Consider the following 21,134-nt stretch of genomic DNA (forward strand, 5'->3'; position numbering starts at 1 on the left):
TACTTCATTGTTCTTTTGAGCCCCCACAGATGTGAGTGGGGTATAACTTTCTTATACTTACATGAAGAAGACTAAGTCGTACAACAAAGATTAGTTTACATAACAACAAGACTTACAAGACAAACAATAATGGTTATTTGTCACATAATTGTCCACAGATTTTGCATGAACTTACTTTATGTCCCAGAGGGACACAAACTATAAGAGGATTCCCTTTCTCTGATAACCCCTTACTGCCGTATCTATACTTGCCTTAATCCATCTGTCTAACATATTTTTATACAATCTTTTGACTATCTCTGCATCTTTTCCCCAAACTTGCTGGTCTAAGACTCCCAAAATTCTAAACACCTTACTACATTCTTCTTCCCACAGCTAACGTGCCTTCTTTGTCTTTTACTATTTCTCTAGCTGTCTTCCATACCTTATCCTCTTTACCAGCAGTATTGCCCATGGCTGGCGGTTTATGTACACCAAGAGGCTTATTATTTTATCCTTTCATACACATAAAACAATCCCCTGACTGTTGAAATATACAAACGGAACTGCAGGGGGCCCTGTCCAGAATCGTGGCCTTGTTAGGGACTCCTTTCAGCGTCACTGATCAGGTTCCTGTTAACACGGGACACAGAGATTTATATTTGCACCCCGGAGGTCAGGTTCCGTCGATCAGGTCAACTCATCAATCACTCACTCGTGCATAAACAGGCACACATAAAGACAAAAACATTTGAATGTCAGTTACTACTTTTTTTTTAAGTGTCAGTACTTCCTCACTTGTCTGTAAGTGTCGGTACCTCCCAACCCTGCTTATTTTTCCCCCGTCTCAACTACTTCTCTTATACCTATAAGAGGCTCCCATCAGGGATTTTATCCCCTGAAAATTTTAGGCTTCCCTGGTACAATTTATACCATGCCTTCCAGAGATCGGCAAGAGGGTTTCATATTCTGTACACTGACCATGCAAAGTAACAAATAAAGACAATAACAGTTAAAGAACACCTGCACAGCATATTCAGCCCACCATATGAATTCTTAAAAAAAGCTTGAAGATTTATAAGAGGCATGCACTTCTTACCCCTCGGACAGGAAAGGAGCAGCCAAGAAGCATGGATAGATTGTGGCAAGATAAAGCCTTACCTTACTGCGCAGTTTTTGTAAATCCGTGGTTCCGAGTGGCTCCTTATCCCATCTGGGTCCGGGGGGGTTTGAGGTGCAGGTGGTCCTCTTGTTCCTTCGAGCCCCACGTTGGGCGCCAATTACTGTTAGGGAATTCAATGTTCCGTCAATATGCTGTGAGGCTCCAAATCAGAGGTGGTTATGGCGGTCGCCGTGAGAAAGCAATGAAACACAGAGATCAGGCCTGTGTCTAGAAGCAATCTGTGTTTATTCTGTACATTGTCATTTCTTATACAAAAAATAGAAGGAGTATCAGTAGGCGTATCAGTAGGCGTATCAGTGCAAAGGCTAGTGTTACAAAGTTCAATCTGTTATACTGAGGTCAAAGTACTAAGGTGGTGAATAATTGCGTTTTCTCAATAAACATGGCTTCTTTTGTTGGAATGTAGACTGGCTGTCTAGTACCTTGATTCTTTATCACAATCTACATTTTAATCACATGCCCTAGACAACAGTTAATGATCGAAGCATTCCATTATCCTTTGATCATTGTAACGAGATTAACAAGATCTTGGAGACATGATGGACATTTAAGATTACACCTCTACTTAATGTAATTAAGTACTAACCTAAATGTACAAGCATTTATCAGAGCTTTTCATAGGACACAGAATAGAGTGTACAATTTAGGCCTAAAGCCTCCGGAAACGTGTACCAAAGATACATACATATATAAATTAATATGTTCATAACCCTCACAAGGTGCAGCTGACATGTTCGGGCCTGAGATTGGATGTGGGGGGTAAAGGAGAGATTGAAGTTGAATAAAACCCAAAGACAGCAGGCGTGCTGTGTGGGAGTTATGGTGGTATCACATACTGATGAGATGGAGATGTCAGGATGAGGTCGGTTAGTAGAGGGCGGAAACACCAGTAGGTCTGTTTTTTGAGAGGTTCTGTTTTAGGAAGAGAGACGACATAGTGTTAGACACAGCGGACAGACAGTCGGTGGCATTCTAAAGGAACGGTGCTGTGATGTCATGGGAAGAGGTGTATAACTGGGTTTAGTCAGCATAGGGATGGTACTGAAAGCCAAATCCCCTGATGGTTGGTCCAATAGGGGCGGAGTAGATGGAGAAGAGGAGGGGGCCAAGGACCGAGCCCTGGGGGACCTCAACAGCAAGGGGTACAGTAGGGGAGATACCGAAGGAGCGGTCAGATAGGTAGGAGGAGTATGTTTTTAAATTCTACATCCTGTATATAGTGATATACAAACATGGTCCATATCACTACATACAGGGGATGTATAGCTTATACCAGCTATACATATAATTATATACATTAGATATCAGGTTATACCAGCATGGTCCATATCACTATATAGAGCAGATGCACATCCTGTATAGTGATATGGAGCATGCTGGTATAACCTGATATCTAATGTATATAATTATGTATAGCTAGTATAAGTTATACCAGCTGTACATACAAGATTACATGAGGTACATACCAAGTTCCACTGCATGTACTGCTCCTCCGCTCTCTTTCCCGACTCCCGACACTGTCATTGGACCACTGGCCGGACCATTCACGCGGTCAGCAGTGCAGTGACAGACTGCAGTTGTAACCAATCACAACTGCAGTCTCCCAGTGCAAGGGAGGAGCACATGCCAGGGGAGTCTGCAGCCTGTAATTGGCTACCTACTCCCTGGGTGAGAGTCCCTCCCCTCTGAGTGCCTGGCTGCAGGCTGCGGTGGTGAAAACACATGTGGCGGTGGCTTGTGGGCCCCTGTTCGCTAAGGGACCAGGTCACAATTGCAACCCCTGCGAACCCTATTAGTACTAAAGTGTTTGTCACTACTTTATACTGCCTTCACGGTGGGCAGCATAGTGAATATGACAGGTTCCCTTTACTACATTGATTTGTACAATAGATGTTGCACTCTTGTACGGTATTTACCTATCGCATAGAATGAAAAATTGTTGAAAGGAAACTAAGCTGAGTTCCATCCAGTAGCTTTGCACAAACTCAATAACGTACGGCTAGAAATAGCATATCCCAGAACAAGAGTAATCCAAACTTATTGGTGATGTTTTGTTTTTTTATCTCTCTGTCATTTGTTCTTTTGTTTTAAAAAATAAAAAAAAAGCTTTCCTATAAAAAAAGTCTAGCTGAAATAAAAATAGTGCTTGTAAATTACAGCAGACCATGCGGTACTTAGACTGCCACAGTTTCTTATGACTGAAATGCTCCAATTTTTATATCTCTATTGATTCTGTCTATCAATGAAGAAGCTTTGGGAGCATGAGGGAAAGGAACACTATTAAAGAAATAGGGGTTTAGTACAAAACAATGCCAGGAAGATTCAAAGCTAATTATTTACAATCTTTTTGTTGTACAGCAAAAATATATAGTACAGTAGAGAACACAGAAAGATTACAACAAAGAGAAGAAATAAGGGAACATTAAAAGCAGATTGTCAGGTTGACCAAAAGTACTTTGAAAAGTTTTGCAGCTTTTTCCATAATGTAAACGTAACTAATTTCCACCAAAGACTTAAAAAATTTTTTTTTTGTTTTCATTATTCTATTCCCACTTTTAAAAAAATCATAACTTAAAAAAAAAAATTCTTACACTGATATAGCTACGTGACGACTTCTATTCTGTGGGATGAGTTGCATTTTTCAAAAGTACCATTTAGTATATTATATAATATTTTGGAACACTATTAAAAATCTCCTAGTGAGGTGAAATAGGATAAAAATGCTATTTCATCATTTTGGTGGGCTTTTGTTTTGACAGTGTTTACAGTGACCTAAAAATGACATCTTCGTAAATGTGTCAGTATAAGTACAGCATTGCTAAATTTAAACAAAATCCCTATAAAATATTCCTTTTCACACCATATTTTGGCACCTTCCCCCACAGGGGGGCCATTTGGAAGAACAAAGGAGCCTCCTGCCTATATCAGGAGTTTTAAATATAATTTTCAGTATTGACTACCTCATTTAAAGGGTTAAAGGCCTGGATCAGAGTTATCTCTGATCCCACTTGCTGCTTCTAGGTTTCAGCTGAGAACCTGCCTGAGATGAACTATAGAAATGTGCTGTCCTTCTATCCAAGGGTGCATCTGCCATGAGGCCAGTTGAACCACTCAGTTCAGGAGGCATCACCTTGTAAGGTGAGGGCAGCATGACCATCAGAGCTAACAAAGAGCAGGCAGAGTGTTAGTGAACTGTTTGTGAACAACGGTACATATACTTCACAGCAGGGTGAGTATGAAGTGGGCTTAGCAGCTGAGCCTGCATCATACCCATCAAGTGTTGGATGGTCAAAACTGTTGCTTCTCACCAGAAATGGTCGCAATCAGAGAAAGCTCCAATTGCAGCCATTTGACAACCTGCATGCTACTGTCAATGCTGATCTCTGCTTGTAAGCCATCTGCTGGGGGTACCCCCTATGGTATCCCATTGTCCCACCCACAGTTTGATTGTGCAGTGCTAGTAGTTGCCATGGCATCCCCTAGGCCTAGTAAAGGTACACAGGGATGCTATGTATTGCAGATTTGCCTGTGGCAAGTCTTAATACATTGAGATTAAAACTACAATATATTGCAGTGCAGTGAATTGCAGTGTATTGTAGAAGCGATCAAGCAATCGCAAGTTCAAATCCTCAATTGCCTTCAATCACTTCAGGGAAGTAGTGATCTTCCGGAGCGGCTTTTAGCCATGGCAGAGGATCAGCAAATATTTCCCATTGTTTTCGATGGGAAGCCTCGCAACACACTTACATGCAGCATGTGCGCTGTGCAATGTTTTCCCCGGCCCATTGAGAACAATGGATGAGGCGTTCCGAGGACGTGTTCAAAGGTGGAAATGCGTGCTTATGTATATGACCCCATAGCAAAGAGTGGGGTTTATTTTCGGGTGAGAGTGTTGCATCGTGCATCACACAAATCTCGCACGATTTTCTCGGCTGTGTGAAAGCAGCCTTAAGAAAGTACACAATGCTAGATCTGTCATTTTTTTGTCACGTTATCTTCCAAAAACACTTAAATAAAAAAATTTTCAATAAGTTCAATAAGTACAATTCACCCCACAGGAAGCAAGCCTTCATACAGCACCATCAACAGAAAAATGAAAAAGTTATGGGAATCAGAACACATGGAGAGAAAACAATATATACATATTTTTTTTTAAAAAGAAGTTTTAATTTTTTAATAGAGATGAGCGAACGTACTCGGATAAGCACTACTCGTCCGAGTAATGTGCCTTATCCGAGTACCGCTGTACTCGTGCTGAAAGATTCGGGGCGCTCCGCTGCTGACAGGTGAGTCGCAGCGGGGAGCGGGGCAGAGCGGGCGGGAGAGAAAGATCTCCCCTCCATTCCTCCCCGCTCTCCCCTGCAGCTCCCCGCTCCGCAGCGCGTCTCGAATCTTTCAGCACGAGTACAGCGGTACTCGGATAAGGCACATTACTCGGACGAGTAGTGCTTATCCGAGTACGTTCGCTCATCTCTATTTTTTAACAGTAGTAACATTTGTTAAAAAATATATCTAACACTGTAATTGTATTAACTCATAGAATAAAGTTACATGTCATTTTTACTATAAAAACAAAACATTCTTTTCAGTCCGCACATCATATTCAAACTTAAACCAGATTATCCGATGAACTATCCTGGAAGTGAAGCACACACCCAGAATCTGGACATCACAGCATCTCCAGCTCAGGAGGGCTGGAGACATTAATCAATTCACATTGGGAGGGGTTAGCATGTAAAGAGGAGGACTAAGGCCGGACCAAGACAAAGTGCCAAACCGCCCATAGGATGGTTGTGTCCTAATGTGCATATACGGCATGTGGACTAAAAAAGAGGATTTTGAGTTTATGAAGCTTCTGAGAATTTGTACCTTCATGTATACCTTTTTTGTTCTTCGAAGATTGTTGCAGCCTTTATAATTAAGTATTGTCTAAAAATTATCCAGGCAAATTTATGTTGAAACAAAGCTGTTTTGGCATACTTCTGCCAACAGAAGCTGATGGATACTGATTAGGGATGAGCGAGTATACTCGCTAAGGCACTACTCGCTCGAGTAATGTGCCTTAGCCGAGTATCTCCCTGCTCGTCCATAAAGATTCGGGGGCCGCCGCAGCTGACAGGTGAGTTGCAGTGGGGAGCAGGGGAGAGCGGGCAGGAGAGAGGGAGAGAGAGATCTCCCCTCTGTTCCTCCCCGCTCTCCCCCGCAGCTCCCCGCCCCGCGCCGGCTCCCGAATCTTCAGGGACGAGCAGGGAGATACACGGCTAAGGCACATTACTCGAGCGAGTAGTGCTTTAGCGAGTATACTCGCTCATCCCTAATACTGATATTTTCAGACACATACTGTAAATTAGGTCGTATGAACCTAGCCTTTCTTTATCTATGCAGCCCCAAACATTCAGAATAACCTGCCGAGATAATTTTAGTTTGAAGTGTCATTCTGTACTGTATGGGTGGTTTCACATCTGCACCCAGGGTTCCGACATCCTACTCCGTTCGGGTAGCAGGAAGAGAGAGTCCATGCGGCTCAACAGCGCTGAACAAACTCCATTGACCATAATGGGTTTGTTCGGTTTCCGTTCAGCTGCCTGGCTTATAGACAGAAGAAAAATCGCTGCGTGCAACGCTTTTTCTTCCACACTTTTCAGCTGGATCTGCGACAGAATCTTCGACTGGAGGTTTCAACGCAGATCTGAAACCACCCCATCTTACAGAAGTTTCCAGGTTACCAGACTAACCTGCCACACTGTAGCCCAAAATGCTTCTTCCTTCGTTATACTTTGTCTTTTCTTCTTTAACCCCTTGAGTGGCGGGTTTCCTACCACCCTGTCGTGCCCACCAGGACAGGTTTTTTAAAATGGTCTAATCATTGAATTTCAACTAGTTTTGCAGTTGCGTCTCAAGAGCCATAACTTTTTCATTTTTCCATTGACATGGCCATATGAGGGCTTGTTTTTTGCGGGACAAGTTGTGATTTTTTAAACAGGGGGGAGGAAAAAAAGAAATGGGGAAAAAAGAAAAAAAGGGGCCATGTCATTAAGGGGTTAAATAATGTATTAACTTCCTTCTCTGGGTCATTACGACGCACATGGATACCACATGTGTGATTGTATTTTTGATTTTTTACAAATTAAAGGGAGACAAGTGTTTTTTAAATTTTTTTAATAATTTTTTTACTTTTTTTTTAAATTTTTTTTTACTTTTTTCTTTTTTTTTGTCCCTTTAGGGGACTTCCACAGGGAACCATCAGGACCTCTGATCACATTCCGGGGGTCCGATGGTGACAGCCCTTTACATGCTGCAGTGACAGCCCTTTATATGCTGCAGTCACATAGACTGCAGCATGTAAAGGGTTAACACAGCAGAGATCGGAGGTTTTCTCTGATCTCTGCTGTAAGAGCTAGTACCTAGCTGTCCTCTGACAGCCAAGCACCAGCTCTCCCTGCCACAGAGACCATCGGCTTGCTTCTGACAAGCCGATGGTCTCTATGGCAACTTGTAAACAAAGCAGGACATTGCCGACATGTCGGCAATATCTTCTGCTGGTTTTTCAAAGCCCTTGCACTGCTCTGTGTGGGTCTGTGCAGGCAGAGCACACTGTCACAGCTTGTGGCATTGTGCTCTGCAGCTCCCATAGTGATACATAGCCCGGAAATCTTCCGGGCTATGTTGCTATGAGCAGTGGAGCTCGTCCCCGGAAATTTTCCGGGCGTGCCACTCAAGGGGTTAAAGGGGTTGTCTCATGAAAGCATGTGGGGTTATATACTTCTGTATGGCCATATTAATGCACTTTGTAATATACATTGTGCATTAATTATGAGCCATACAGAAGTTATTCATTTACCTGCTCCATTGCTAGCGTCCCCGTCTCCATGGATCCGTCTAAAATCGCCTCTTCTGGCGATTTTAGACGCGCTTGCGCTGTGCGGTCTTCTGTTTTCTGAATGGGACCGCTCGTGCCGGAGAGCGGCTCCTCGTAGCTCCGCCCCGTCACGTGTGCCGATTCCAGCCAATCAGGAGGCTGGAATCGGCAATGGACTGCACAGTGAAGATCCCGACGGCCATCTTACTAAGGTAAGTAAGAAGAAGGAAGAAGTCGCCGCAGCGCGGGGATTCGGGTAAGTACTACCCGTTTGTTTTTTTTAACACATGCATCGGGTTTGTCTCGCGCCGAACGGGGGGCCTATTGAATTAAAAAAAAACCCGTTTCGGCGTGAGACAACCCCTTTAATGTTTCTATTTTTTTTTCTGTTACCATTCCATAATAGCAGGTTTTCCATTCTGTTTTTCTTTCCATATATTTCTTTATATTTCCTAGCAACATGCATGTTAAATAATTGTGAGTTCTAAAATAAAATATTTTTTCATTAACCTATGGAACGTATTGAATTGTCTTTCAGTAGGATTTGGCATTGCTACCAGAAAAAGACTGTGAATAATGCATTACTAAGCCCAATTTTCTGGTCAATTTAATATTGATTTTTAATTTACACCTTCATTTATAGGAGAAATCACTACAACAACCCTCCTGGATAGGGAAACTAAGTCGGAATACATCTTAATTATACGGGCAGTTGACGGAGGTGTGGGACCCAATCAAAAAATTGGCATTGCTACAGTAAGTTGATTTTCATTTTTCCCTGCCAGTCATAAGGTCAGTCAGCATAGATTGAATGTAGGTTATGTTTATATAATGTCTATTTTAAGTCGCACACATTAGAGGACACGTCTATTTAAAGAGCCTAGATTCAGTACAGCACTGCTGCATTTTTGGACTATTTACTTTTATCTTCAATATTTTTGACAGAACCGAACATAATTCTGTTTTTCTAGTCTTAATTCTGATTTGAAAACTGCTTACTAAAGATATTCCCAAACTATTTTTATTATTTTTGCACAGCAAAGGTCCCATAGAAGTCTATGGGAGGAGGGCAAATAAGCGTGAAACACTGTGCTAATTACATTTTTACTCTACGGAAAGGGTGTGTCGCGTGCACGTATGAACTGGCCATGTGTGTGCAAAAAGTACAGTACTGTCCGCGAACACGCACAAATCTACCTCTTCAAACCTCAGTCACGTGCACATGTGCTGCAGCCAGCGTTTCTGCGCATAAGCTCATGTGAAGCCACTCTTTGTGTGATGTCACAGGAATTCCCCGTGCACCTTTTTTGTTTCCAGCTTCTACAGATAAATCCACAACAGCATATTTTGCAAATTTGACTTGTGGATTTCTCTATAGGTTTAAACAGGATTTGCTGCTAAAACTTTTTGACCCATGTGGACCTACTGTAGGACTCTGAAGTTGTGCTTCGACTTCAGTATCTGTTCCCACTCTTGTTTTTGCATATGATATTTTATATTTCCCTGTCCCTCCTACGGCAGCATGTGAATGTCTGTTAGTAAGGTTACATTACTCACTCAATCAAGATTCCCTTGAGGCGTTCGCTGCCTTATTTACCCAAACACCTGCTGGAGATGGAGTTTAGGGTGAATGCATCTTGTGCAATTGCACTATAAAATATCTCAACTGACCTAAAGTAGTCCTCGGCTTTTAAGGCACATAACAGAATACTCAAGACGCCATGCCGTTGTAGTCTACTTGCCTGATTCCTCCAGCATGTCTTAAGTGTTTTATCTTCTGCTACTAGAAATTCATGAGTGTGGAGTAAAAAACATTAAGTGCATTTGTAGAATATGATATTAAAGCTTATCTTTGTTCATAGCTTTATGGAAACAGGAAAGTAGCTTAATATAATGTAGAGACTAGTGTTGGGTGATTTTAAAAACAATTGGACCGGGAGTGACCGACCAAATTTTAAAAAATAATTGTAAATGGAGATACCCGATTTTGACATCAGTTAAATTCAATACGAGTAAAAATTGGATTCTCTTATTTGGCCTTCTTGAAGATCAGTGGTGGTGAGGTTTCACTTTCGAATTCCCATCAAGGTCAGATTCAAGCCTAGAACTCCTGCACTGCACAGCAGCAATGCTAAGCCTACATACCTGTCCTTTCTGCTCAAAGCAGAGAGCCAATAATTTGGCAAATTTTGCTAAGAATTGGATTGGGATGATCTGATTCAATTTAGTAAAAATTGGCCCAATTTTATCACCTGGCCAATCACGATGCTTGTACAGAAGGACTCATGGACTTTAAACGTGGCAGTGTCATAGGATGCCATCTTTGCCGTTACTAAAATGTCTTTTACGCTAGGTCTGTCTTGGTCATCTGTAAGAGATATTATCATAAGGTGGAAACATCTGGAAGTGATAACAGTTCAGCCACTAAGTGATAGACTGCACAAACTCACAAAACAGGGCTGCAGAGTGCTGAACCATGTGGGACATCTAGGTAGATTTGGCAAACATGAGATGAACTACAATGTTTTTTTTGGACAGAAGCAGCTTCCTTCACTGAACAGGAATAGTGTTCATGGAAGAATAGTGGATGCCTGAACAGTCTGAAGAATCATTTGTAGGTTTTTTGCTGGATTTTTTTTACCTGCTTTCAGCATTGACGTTTTTTTCTTGGAGTGAACTTAAAAGGGTGTTCCGGCGTTTAAAAGTGAAAGTTCTATGCATTATAAGGTGATAGCATGTCATTTGTTCAATGTAATGTTATAATGTGTTTTACAAAGCTGCAGAAGTTTGCTTTACCTGTGATCTCCCCCCTGCCTAGTTCTCCATTGGTATCTAATGGTTGCAACCCGTATGCTTTGCTGTTTTACTGGTTAGGCATGCTGAGTGCTTTAAATTTCTGTAATGATGACACAGTTTGTACAGTCATGAACGCACACTCCTCAGTCACTGCTGATGGGGTATTGAGGGAGATGTCGTTTTTGCATTATCCCGCAGCTGTTTTAAATAACAATATGGAAATCTGAGCTGGCTGGAACACAGGAGTTCCACAGGTCAGCTAAAAAAAAAGACATTGGAGTTCAGTTTGATGATATAGATGGACATTTAGAATAATAGCAGTGAGTGGAAAGTAGCAACAGTCCTGAATCTATTCCATTTGTAGTGTAGCAATGTCTGCATTTGGGGTGGGGTTTGGCAAGAACACAGTCCCTCACAAACTTTATTTAAAGTCCATCTAGCTTTATTTTATTCCAGCAACAGAAGATGAGTGGAGAAGCAGCCACTTGCCGCAAACTGTGCAATAAACAGGAATAAACACCTGCCCGGCTGGACACTAACTAAACAGTGGTCTGCTTACCTAGCAATAACATCCAATATTTCTCAGCAAACAATCAGACATTTGCAGTGGACTGGTGCTCAGGCTCTGACCCAGACTGCCCAAGTTTATAGATTTTTATGTCTCAGTAACCAGCTAAGTGGAGACAGCTGAGCCGACTGGGGAACTAGGAAAGTCCCATACTGGACTGAGAGAAGAAGTGATGGGTCCCACTACCAACCTTCCCATCACGCCAATAAAAATCCAGCCCATAAACACGTAAATAATTACTGAGCAAACCATCTCTCCTGGATTTTTCATTTCAGCTTAGGCATCTGGGTGAAATATACACTCCTTCTAGTACTTCTCTTACGTGCCTACAGTAGATAATTTGTGTAACCATGCACTAATGTACACCCATGTCTTTAGCAATGATTTTGCAGCCTTTTTCCAGCTTCGCATGTCTCTATAACACATTTACGGAGGTCTTCTGAAAGTTGCTTGTATTGAGGCACAGTTCACACTTACAAAACGTTGTTGATAAGATTATGCAGATTTTGTGTGACTTTATTTGATGGGCAAAGCAATTGAGAAACTCACATTTCCGGTGTTGCATCCTTTATTAAAAGATCTTTGCCAATTAGCTTTTGGAGAAGTCATTAACTCAAAACTTTAGCACTTCAGATATTTACTCAATGTGCTTAAATATAAGACCTTAAATGTGCAACTGTGTGTTATACGTTTACTTATTATTGTGTTTGTCTATATAAGTGAATTAGATAGCCACCAGACCACATTTTAGTAGTAAAAAATTCAGAAATAATGATAATTCCAAAGGGGTCACTTACTTTTTCTTGCAACTTTATGTTCTTGGTGGTGTGCCAAATACATAAAGTTTCATTGCTTCCCTGATGCATGAGTATCAGTGGCCAAATAAATCCAGAAGAACCAAGACCTGCAATATGGGACTCCAGCAGAGTCTCCTTAAGACCTATAATATGACAATAGAGTCTACTTCACAGCCTCCTTCTTTCAGCCCCGGTGTGGCAAATATATCATCTGGAACTGTAAGGGCGCTCCCTCTGTGACATCATTGGCCCTCTGCAATGTCATTGTAGAGGGCTGATAAGGTTGGCAACCATACACTGTTGTCTGGGCTTGCCATAGCCTATGATTGTCATTGTGAGCGATGATGCATTGCAATAGAGAAGTACTTTAATTCATTATAAGGCCTCGTTCAACTGAGTGTGTTTACGCACGCACAAAACTGCGCATTTATTAGGACTATTGGTTTCCTTTCATGAGTTCACATGTCCGTGTTTTACAGGTGTGCAAACGCATGCACCTGCAAAAGATACGTGCACCATAGGTCCGTGCTGCGCATCAATATGTCACAGTGTTCAGTGTTGATGGCACTCCCCCCGGGGAATAAGGAATCGCCTGCCACAGCTGTGAAGCAATAGGCTGCCGGCAACCCCTGCAGTGATTTTCGGGGAAGGACTTTAAATATAAGCCCTTCCCTGAAAATCATCCCTAGCTTGTATAAAAAAAAATTAAAAAATATATACTCACCTCTCTGCAGCTGCCGGGGCTCAGGCGCATCTAGCCACTTGGTCCCCCTGCACTGATCTGAAGCTCTTTCAGCAGGTGGGGATTTAATGTCCCCGCCTGCTGAAAGGGCTGTGTCTGATTGGCTGAGCGCTCAGCCATTTACAGGCAGGGCGTTGCATCTAGATCGGACATGCAACGTTAACAAATGTAAGAATAAGCACACTGTGCAAAACACAACCAAAAGCACGACTGTGCAATGAAAACAAAAACTAAGGCCGGCTGCACACGGACAGATTTGCGCTGCGTAATACGCGGCGAAAATCCGCCGCGTTGCCCGCAGCTATTAGGTAACCAGCAGTGGTACTTAGCTATAGCAGCGGTCTGCAGCAAGGACGAGGAGCTCCAGTGGCAGGCTGTGCTCCTCAGCAGGAATCCAGGAGGAAACTGAAATTGACCAGCACTGAGGTCAATTCTAGCATAGCCTATATAGGGCAGGGCCCCTCAGAGACAGGTAAGGACTGACATCACTCACCAAAACACCACGCCCCTCAGCCCCTGGAAAGGCAGTGCCACTGCTAAAACCTGTTCCAGCCTGAAAGCAAGGCAGAGACCCCAGAAGAGCTGCAAAACAGCACTCATCCACTCATTGAATGACAGCTGAGTGCTGTCTGTGATTGGTCACAGCGCTTGGCCATTCATTGAATTCAATGAATGGCTGAGCACTGTCTGTGATTGGCTGAGCGTTCAGCCAATCAGACACAGCCATTTCAGTAGGCAGAGATTGTAAATCAAAGCAATGGTGCACGGAGCTTCATTCACACGTGTCTTTGCATGTACATGGATGCACAGTTTTGTGCGCACCTATGTATGCACAAACATACACTCGTGTGAGCGAGGCCTAAAAGCGATCAGGAGCGTGAAAACCTGACCAATATACGGACATCTGAATAGGCCCTAAAGCTGAAAAACAAAAAAAAATAAAATGGTATTAGTCATAAATGCACCCACCTGCAGAAAAGAATTATCATGTCATTTATGCTGCATGATTGATGCTGTAAAAAAGGCAGAATTTATGTTTTCTCTCCCTGTCAAAAAAAAAAAAAGGACAATTTGGTACCAATACAAACTACAGTTTACCATGCCAAAAACAAGCCTTCGTATGGCCATTAAGATGTAAAAGTAAAAAAATTATGGCTTCTGAAAAGTGAAGATGAAAATCCCCCACAAATTGTCATGTCCTTATAACCAAAATAGGCCGTGTCCTTAAGGGGTTAAACACTGCACTGAAACTGGCTTTGGAAAATCTGCAGCATCTCCAATACAAGAAATTTGAATGAGATTTAAAAAAAATTCTCATCTACATACTGCAGGAAAAAAAAGGTTGACCAGCTGGGATTTATGTTGTACATTTTCACCACAGAAATCACATCTTAAAATAAGGAGGTAATCCGTGGCGAATCTGCGTGGAACACATTGCAGGTTATTCCACTGTCAATTTTTTCATAGTATGTGGATACAATTTGTTAAAATCTCATTCATTTTCCTGTTTCTCTAAATTTTGCACACGAATTTTATTTGTGGAAAATCCGCAGTCTTTATGTCCCTACTTCAACACCTCCCTCACACAGCAGCGCTGCAAAGCACCACAATTCAAACTGGATGAGCAGCGATAAACTCAAAATAGAACAGACTCCGTTCGAAAATCTAGCAGCTGTCTGAGAGGCTCCATTGAAAACAATTGGAGCGTTACACTGCGATTAGCGCGGTGCTGAAAACACTGCGCTAATCGCTGTAAAAAGCACCTGCGTGAGGGAGGCCTAAAGGAAGTTGAGCTACCAAGAACAGCTCTCAATATTTCTGCCCCTTAACCTACACAATCCATTGTACGGCCCGCTTGCTGACCGCTAATCTCAGTTTAGCACAATATTGCTGCAAAAGAAAATATTCCTTAGGCCTCTTTCACACAAGCAATGTGCTTTCCAGCCGGCTGAATTGCATGAACGAGAAAAAGACGTGACCGAGTTGCGTCTAAATCTTGCGTTCTCTCGGCAATTCACACAGCTGGTTGTGGGGCCACAGTCCGGAATTCCTTCGGCCGGCATAAATACTTCTACTGGCTCAATAGAGCCGGCTGGCATGGCTTAGCTGCACTAGCCGCTGCAAAACTCCCTCCCTTTGCTGGCAGCTCCCATAGATGCCTATGGGAGCTGCCGGTTGATTGCAGCCAAAAGATAGACGCAGCTAAAAAGCGTCCATCTGAATTAATGCATTGGAATCCGATGCTTCAGATGGTTGCAATTTTTTATCGCAGCTAATTTAGCCGTGCTAAAATGCCCATGTGAAAGAGGCCTTAAAGAGGAGTTTTCGAGGCAGCGCTGTCTGTCAGTGCCGGGATACAGCGGGGGCGGAACAGAAGCAGATGCAGCTCTTATTGAAATCAATGGGAGCTGTGCTTGTAATTGCAGGCTGGGACCCATGCTGCACCTTTAATTACGAGTGTTGGCCACTACACCGAGGTCGGAGCAGCGGCTTCCACTCCAATCCTGGTGTATCCCGGCACTGACAGCCTTCTAAGGCCTTAGTCACACAGGCGTAAATACGCGTGTATATACGCGCATAAAAACCCACGGGCGTTTTTACGCGCGTATATACGCGCGTAAAAACGCACCTACAAAAGATAGAACATATTGGTGGCAATGGACATGGTCACGCGTTTTTTTTACGCGCGTATATACGCGCGTATTTACGCCCGTGTGACTAAGGCTTAAGGCACATTTCTGCCTTTGGTGCCATGCTATTAATGATTGCAGTAAGCACTGATCTCAGTGCTTCTTAGGCCTTAGTCAGACGGGCGTTTTTTCGCGCGATTTGCGCATCGCATGTCGCATGCGCATGCGCAAATCGCGTGACCGGGGGCGAAAAATCGCGGGAAAAATCTGCACCTAGCCGCGTTAATCGTCGCAGCAAAACGCCCGTCTGACCGGAGAAAAATCGCCGTGCGCATCAAAATGCGCATGAAACTTAGACTGACCGGCGAAAAAAATGATTTTGGTGCGCACATAAAACGCTGAATGCAGATAGGCGCGATCTGCGAATCGTCGTGTCCTATAATTTATCGCATATCCGCATAAAAAGCGGACATGTGACCGATACCATAGCGAACCATTGGTTCTATATATGCGCAAATCGCATGCGCATGCGCAAATCGCACGAAAAAACGCCCGTCTGACTAAGGCCTTATAGTGTGCTGCCATTGCAGTGCTTTGCCACAATGTAAATACGTTATATGTGAGAGGTTTGATTCCTTCTTTAATACTGCGTAATAAATATTAATAGAGATGTGTTAACACAAACATGCTCACGCGGATAACAGGAGCACGGTACAGGGCATATCAGTATGATATTCAATTAACAGATTTCTAGAGGGAAGTGTAAAGACATTTTAATTACCACGTGTAATTAATTTGTGCAAGGAATGACTGCACTCGCACAGCACAGTTTATTACATTACCTTGCTTATGCAGTGGTGATAACCTAGAAATGGCTAATGAATATGATGAAGAAATACTAAGCGAAGAAAGGCTAATAGAAACTGTAGCAGATGTATCCATTACACCTTGTTTTCCTATATATTTCAAGCTAGGTTGGATGAATGTATATACATATCAACCGGCAGTATACAGATCTTATTAATGATCATTTTATATCTAGTTCTGTAACTAGGGCAAGGAAGAATCTTCTCGGTCTAGAGGAAAGGCTTCACCATCATCATAAACGGGGATTTATTGTCACTGCCATAGCTGGAGTTAGGAAGGACATTTTTTTCCCTATAATATGGGGCAATTGGTTTTCACGCCGAGCCAATATACATTGTTCTCGTGTGCAGGGGGGGGGGGAGGATGGAAGAGCCAGAAGCAGGAACTGAGCTCCCGCCCCCTCTCTGCCTCCTCTCCGCCCCTCTGCACTATTTGCAATGAGAGGAGGCGGAACGGGGGTGGGGCTAAGTTCCAAGAATTAGCCCCGCCCTGCCTCTCCCCATTGCAAATAGTGCAGAGGGGCGGAGAGGAAGCAGAGAGGGGGCGGGAGCTCAGTTCCTGCTCCTGGCTCTTCCAGCCTTCCCCCCCTGCACACGAGGATGGCGTATATCGGCTCGGCGTGAAAACCGAGCCGATATACGTTCGTGTGAATTCACCCTAAGTTCCGACAACCTATTAGTTGCCTTAGTTTACGCCAAAAATTGCACCACATTTTGTAGCAATTTGATGAAATTTGGCATACTTTTTCGTGCAACTTAAGCCACGCACCTTTTTGGATGAGTCAGAAAAGGTGTCTAAAAACATAAAGTGAATGTGGCGCAAATCACATAACACAGTTTTCTGGCACAATTTGCACCAGAAAACTGTTGTTTTTTTTGAATAGTAAATCTACCCCAGTGCCTCACATAGGGTCTTGCAGAGGGAGACATAAAAGGCAGGATGCGACACTTTAAGTTGCGATTGTGTAGCCACATTGGTGAGAAGTGCAAAAAGGGATGAACAAGGACTGCGACTTAAATGCAGGGAGTGTGTTGAGTGTCCATGGAGTCATAAGAAGTCCGAGGCCTCACGTCCACGGGTGGGTTGGATCCCACCCTGCTCGCAGCTGAGGACACTATTTTACCTGTGCGGGTCCTCTGCGTCCTGACCGGATCTCTTTTCTTCTTCATGGAGGACGTTGGCTGGCCAGCGAGCCAGTGCACACGCACTGTAGGAGTTTTTTTTTTTTTCAAACTCCTGCTTTCCCGCAGGATCCACGGCTCATCCGCAGTGTTATCTTCAATGGAAGCTGTCCGTGCGGGATCCGCAGTGAAATGGAGCATGCTGCGATTTGTTTTCCAGACCAAAAGCTTCTGCAAATCAAATCTGCATGCTTTAATACATTTGCGGACGACTCATGTATCCCTATGGGCGGCTTGATTTGCAGATCTTCTGTGCGGATTCCGCAAATTAGATCTGCCCGTGGACACGAGGCCTGAGCGTAGCAAACAGACTATGAGTAAATCCTAAATGGTCAGGGAATACTAAGAAACTGTAACTAAAGTGACCTGCAATGTATGTAAGTCCCAGTGCATATTGAGATGTATATACCAGGCCTTACATGTGCTAAAGACTGAGACTAATTCCTACAAAAGGCAAATGAACAGTAACAGTGTTGAAAAAGTGCAAAGTTGTCACTGTTTAAGTATTTGAAGCTGTATTGCAACATTCTAAAGCGGTGTCATATTAAAGTGTACGTACCACCGCTCCCGTAAAGAGACTATACCACCGATTCCTGTAAAGAGACTGTACCACTGGTTCCAGTAAAGAGACTTTACCACTGATTCCTGTAAAGAGACTGTACCACCACTCCTGTAAAGAGACTGTACGACAGCTCCTGTAAAGAGATTGTACCAACGATCCTGTAAAGAGACTGTACCACTGCTCCTGTAAAGAGTCTTTACCACCGATTCCTGTAAAGAGACTTTACCACGGATTCTTTTAAAGAGACTGTACCACCACTCCTGTAAAGAGACTGTACGACAGCTCCTGTAAAGAGATTGTACCGCCGCTCCTGTAAAGAGACTGTACCACTGATTCCTGAAAAAGAGACTGTACCACTGCTCCTGTAAAGAGACTTTACCACTGATTCCTGTAAAGAGACTGTACCACCACTCCTGTAAAGAGACTGTACGACAGCTCCTGTAAAGAGACTTTACCACTGCTCCTGTAAAGAGATTGTACCACCACTCCTGTAAAGAGATTGTACCACCACTCCTGTAAGGAGACTGTACCACCGCTCCTGTAAAGAGACTAATTGATATCTGACAAAGGTGCTTCAGAAAACAGTGGAATTTTTTTAGATTACAGATGGAAAAAAATTAGATTTCATGATCTAATTCAACAATTTATTTCTAATCTGTTCTGGATTTTCTAGAATTTCCTTTGCCTATGGGCTCCCACACACTTGCGTTTTTATAACGCTGCGATATCACTGCGTTTCTTTTACGCGATTGTCAATGGGACTTTCTGTTGTTAAAAAACACATCGCACAAAAATCACAAACCACAAACTTGCAATGTGTTTAACATTAGAAAGTCCCATTGACAATCGCATAAAAAAAGCAGTAACAGAATAAATCTTGGTATGTCTTCTGACATCAGTGTACAAGTATTAAGACCGGTGCAGGACAGCCTTGTTTTTTTATTGTCATCGTGAAGCATTCAGTGTGTATTTGCACTAAATTATAGTTGTATTATATGTGCTAAATTGTTAAATATGTGCTAAATATCTTGTACTTTTGTAATTCTAGGTAAATATTACTTTGTTGGACATTAATGACAATGCTCCTCAGTGGAAAGATGAACCTTACCTTATTAACCTGGTAGAGATGACCCCACCAGATTCAGACGTCACTACGGTATGTTGCAATTTTTGTTTTCATGATTTTACAGACAAGGCTTCAGAATTCTTCTAAATATAACAAACTCCTTTGTTTTTTTACTTTTTGTCTATTATTTTTGTTTTGTAATTTATGCATTTCTCTACCTGTATCCTGGACTAGAAGATCAGCTCTCCATTCTGTCAATTCGAAGGCAAGTTTAGGTAGAATGGTATCATTTTAATTTGGAGCTATTGGTTTCATGAGACTAGTACGTTAATTAGGATTTATAGTTAAATAGACAACACTTGCTAATAGAAAAGAATCTTCAGAGTAAAGCAGGACTAACATTGAAAAATGCTACATTTTTGTGCAATATATCAATCTCCAAGTGTATACATTCAACAATCAGCCTTTAACCTCTTGTCACGGCGCTATCGTAAAACTACGTCCTGCTGTTGTGGGACGTTTATGGAGGGAGGCAGCGCCGCTATCTCCCTCCATACAGCGCGGGCGTCAGCTGTTTATTACAGCTGACACCCGCGGGCAATAGCCGCCCTCGGCTGTGCAGCTGATCGCGGCTATTAACCCTTTAAATGCCGCTGTCAATTCTGACAGCGGCATTTAAATCCCCCGAACGCTGTTTGGGGGTCCCGCACGGCCCCCCCGCGGTGAGATCCGGGGAGCCGTGCAGGTGTCATGGCAGCCGGGGGCCTAATGAATGGCCTCAGGGCTGCCTTAGCAGACTGCCTATCAAGCCATCCACACAGGGTGGCTTGATAGACTGCCTGTAAAAAGGCAGTATGACGTAATGCTATAGCATTATGTCATACTGCAGGAGCGATCAAAGCATCGCATGTTAAAGTCCCCCAGGGGGACTTCAAAGTAAAGTAAGAAAAAAGATCAATAAAGTTTTTTAAATTGTAAAAAAAAAAAAAGTTATAAAAGTTTAAATCACCCCCCTTTTGCCACATCAATTATTAAAAAATCTAAATCATAAAATAAAAATATGTATTTGGTATCGCCGCGTCTCAGATCTATCAAAGCAGTGCATTAGTTGCATGTATTCCAAATTGATACTATCGGAAACTACAGGACATCCCACAAAAATTGAGCCCTTGCACAACTACGTCGACAGAAAAATAAAAAAGTTATTGCACGCACAAAATGACCGCAGAAAATAATTGAAAAAAATTAAATATCTTAAAAAAAAATACAAGTACTAGAGCAAAAAAAAAACTATATAAGTTTGGTATCGTAGCAATCGTACTGACCCATAGAATAAAAATATCAGGTCATTTTTGTTGCAGTTTGTGCGTCGTAGAAACAGGACGCACCGAAAGATGGTGGAATGTCATTTTTTTTCCATTTCTCTCCGCTAAAAATTTTTAAAAAGTTTTTCAGTAAATTATATGGTACAATAAATAGTGCCATTGAAAAATACAACTCGTCCCGCAAAAAACAAGCCCTCATACAGCGACGTTGATGGATAAATAAAGGAGCTACGATTTTTTAAATGGAAGTAGGAAAAAACAAAAATGGAAAAAAGCAAAAAAGCTCCATCACTAAGGGGTTAAACCACCTGCCTAATATTGTGCAGGTCCTGCTCCTGTTGCCAAATCAGCTCTGACCCATGGAGCCATATCTTCCCCAAGACCTCCTAAAGTGTTCTATGATAGGAGGCAGCAGATCCTTTAAAGACCCCTTTAGGGCTTAGTCACACGGGCGTTTATTGCCGCGATTTGCGCATGCGCATGCGTCCGGCGACTTTTTAAAACCATTGCTTTGCAATGGTATCGGACACATGAGCGCTTTTTATGCGCTCGTCCGATAAATTAGAGAACAGAAATCGC

The 21,134-nt window shown here is 42.7% G+C and overlaps 1 protein-coding gene across 1 annotated transcript in view; it reads left to right on the forward strand.

Moving 5' to 3' along the window:
• The window catches only part of CDH23 (cadherin related 23), a 996,630-nt gene that overhangs the window by 609,740 nt on the left and 365,756 nt on the right, over positions 1-21,134 (forward strand). The window contains exons 19-20 of the mRNA XM_066601617.1: positions 8,665-8,777; positions 19,213-19,324. Of these exons, the coding sequence (XP_066457714.1) occupies positions 8,665-8,777; positions 19,213-19,324 (225 nt within the window). The remainder of the gene's footprint in view (positions 1-8,664; positions 8,778-19,212; positions 19,325-21,134) is intronic.

This window comes from Eleutherodactylus coqui, chromosome 4, assembly GCF_035609145.1.
Source record: "Eleutherodactylus coqui strain aEleCoq1 chromosome 4, aEleCoq1.hap1, whole genome shotgun sequence".
In the NCBI taxonomy this organism is placed as follows: Eukaryota; Metazoa; Chordata; class Amphibia; order Anura; family Eleutherodactylidae; genus Eleutherodactylus; species Eleutherodactylus coqui.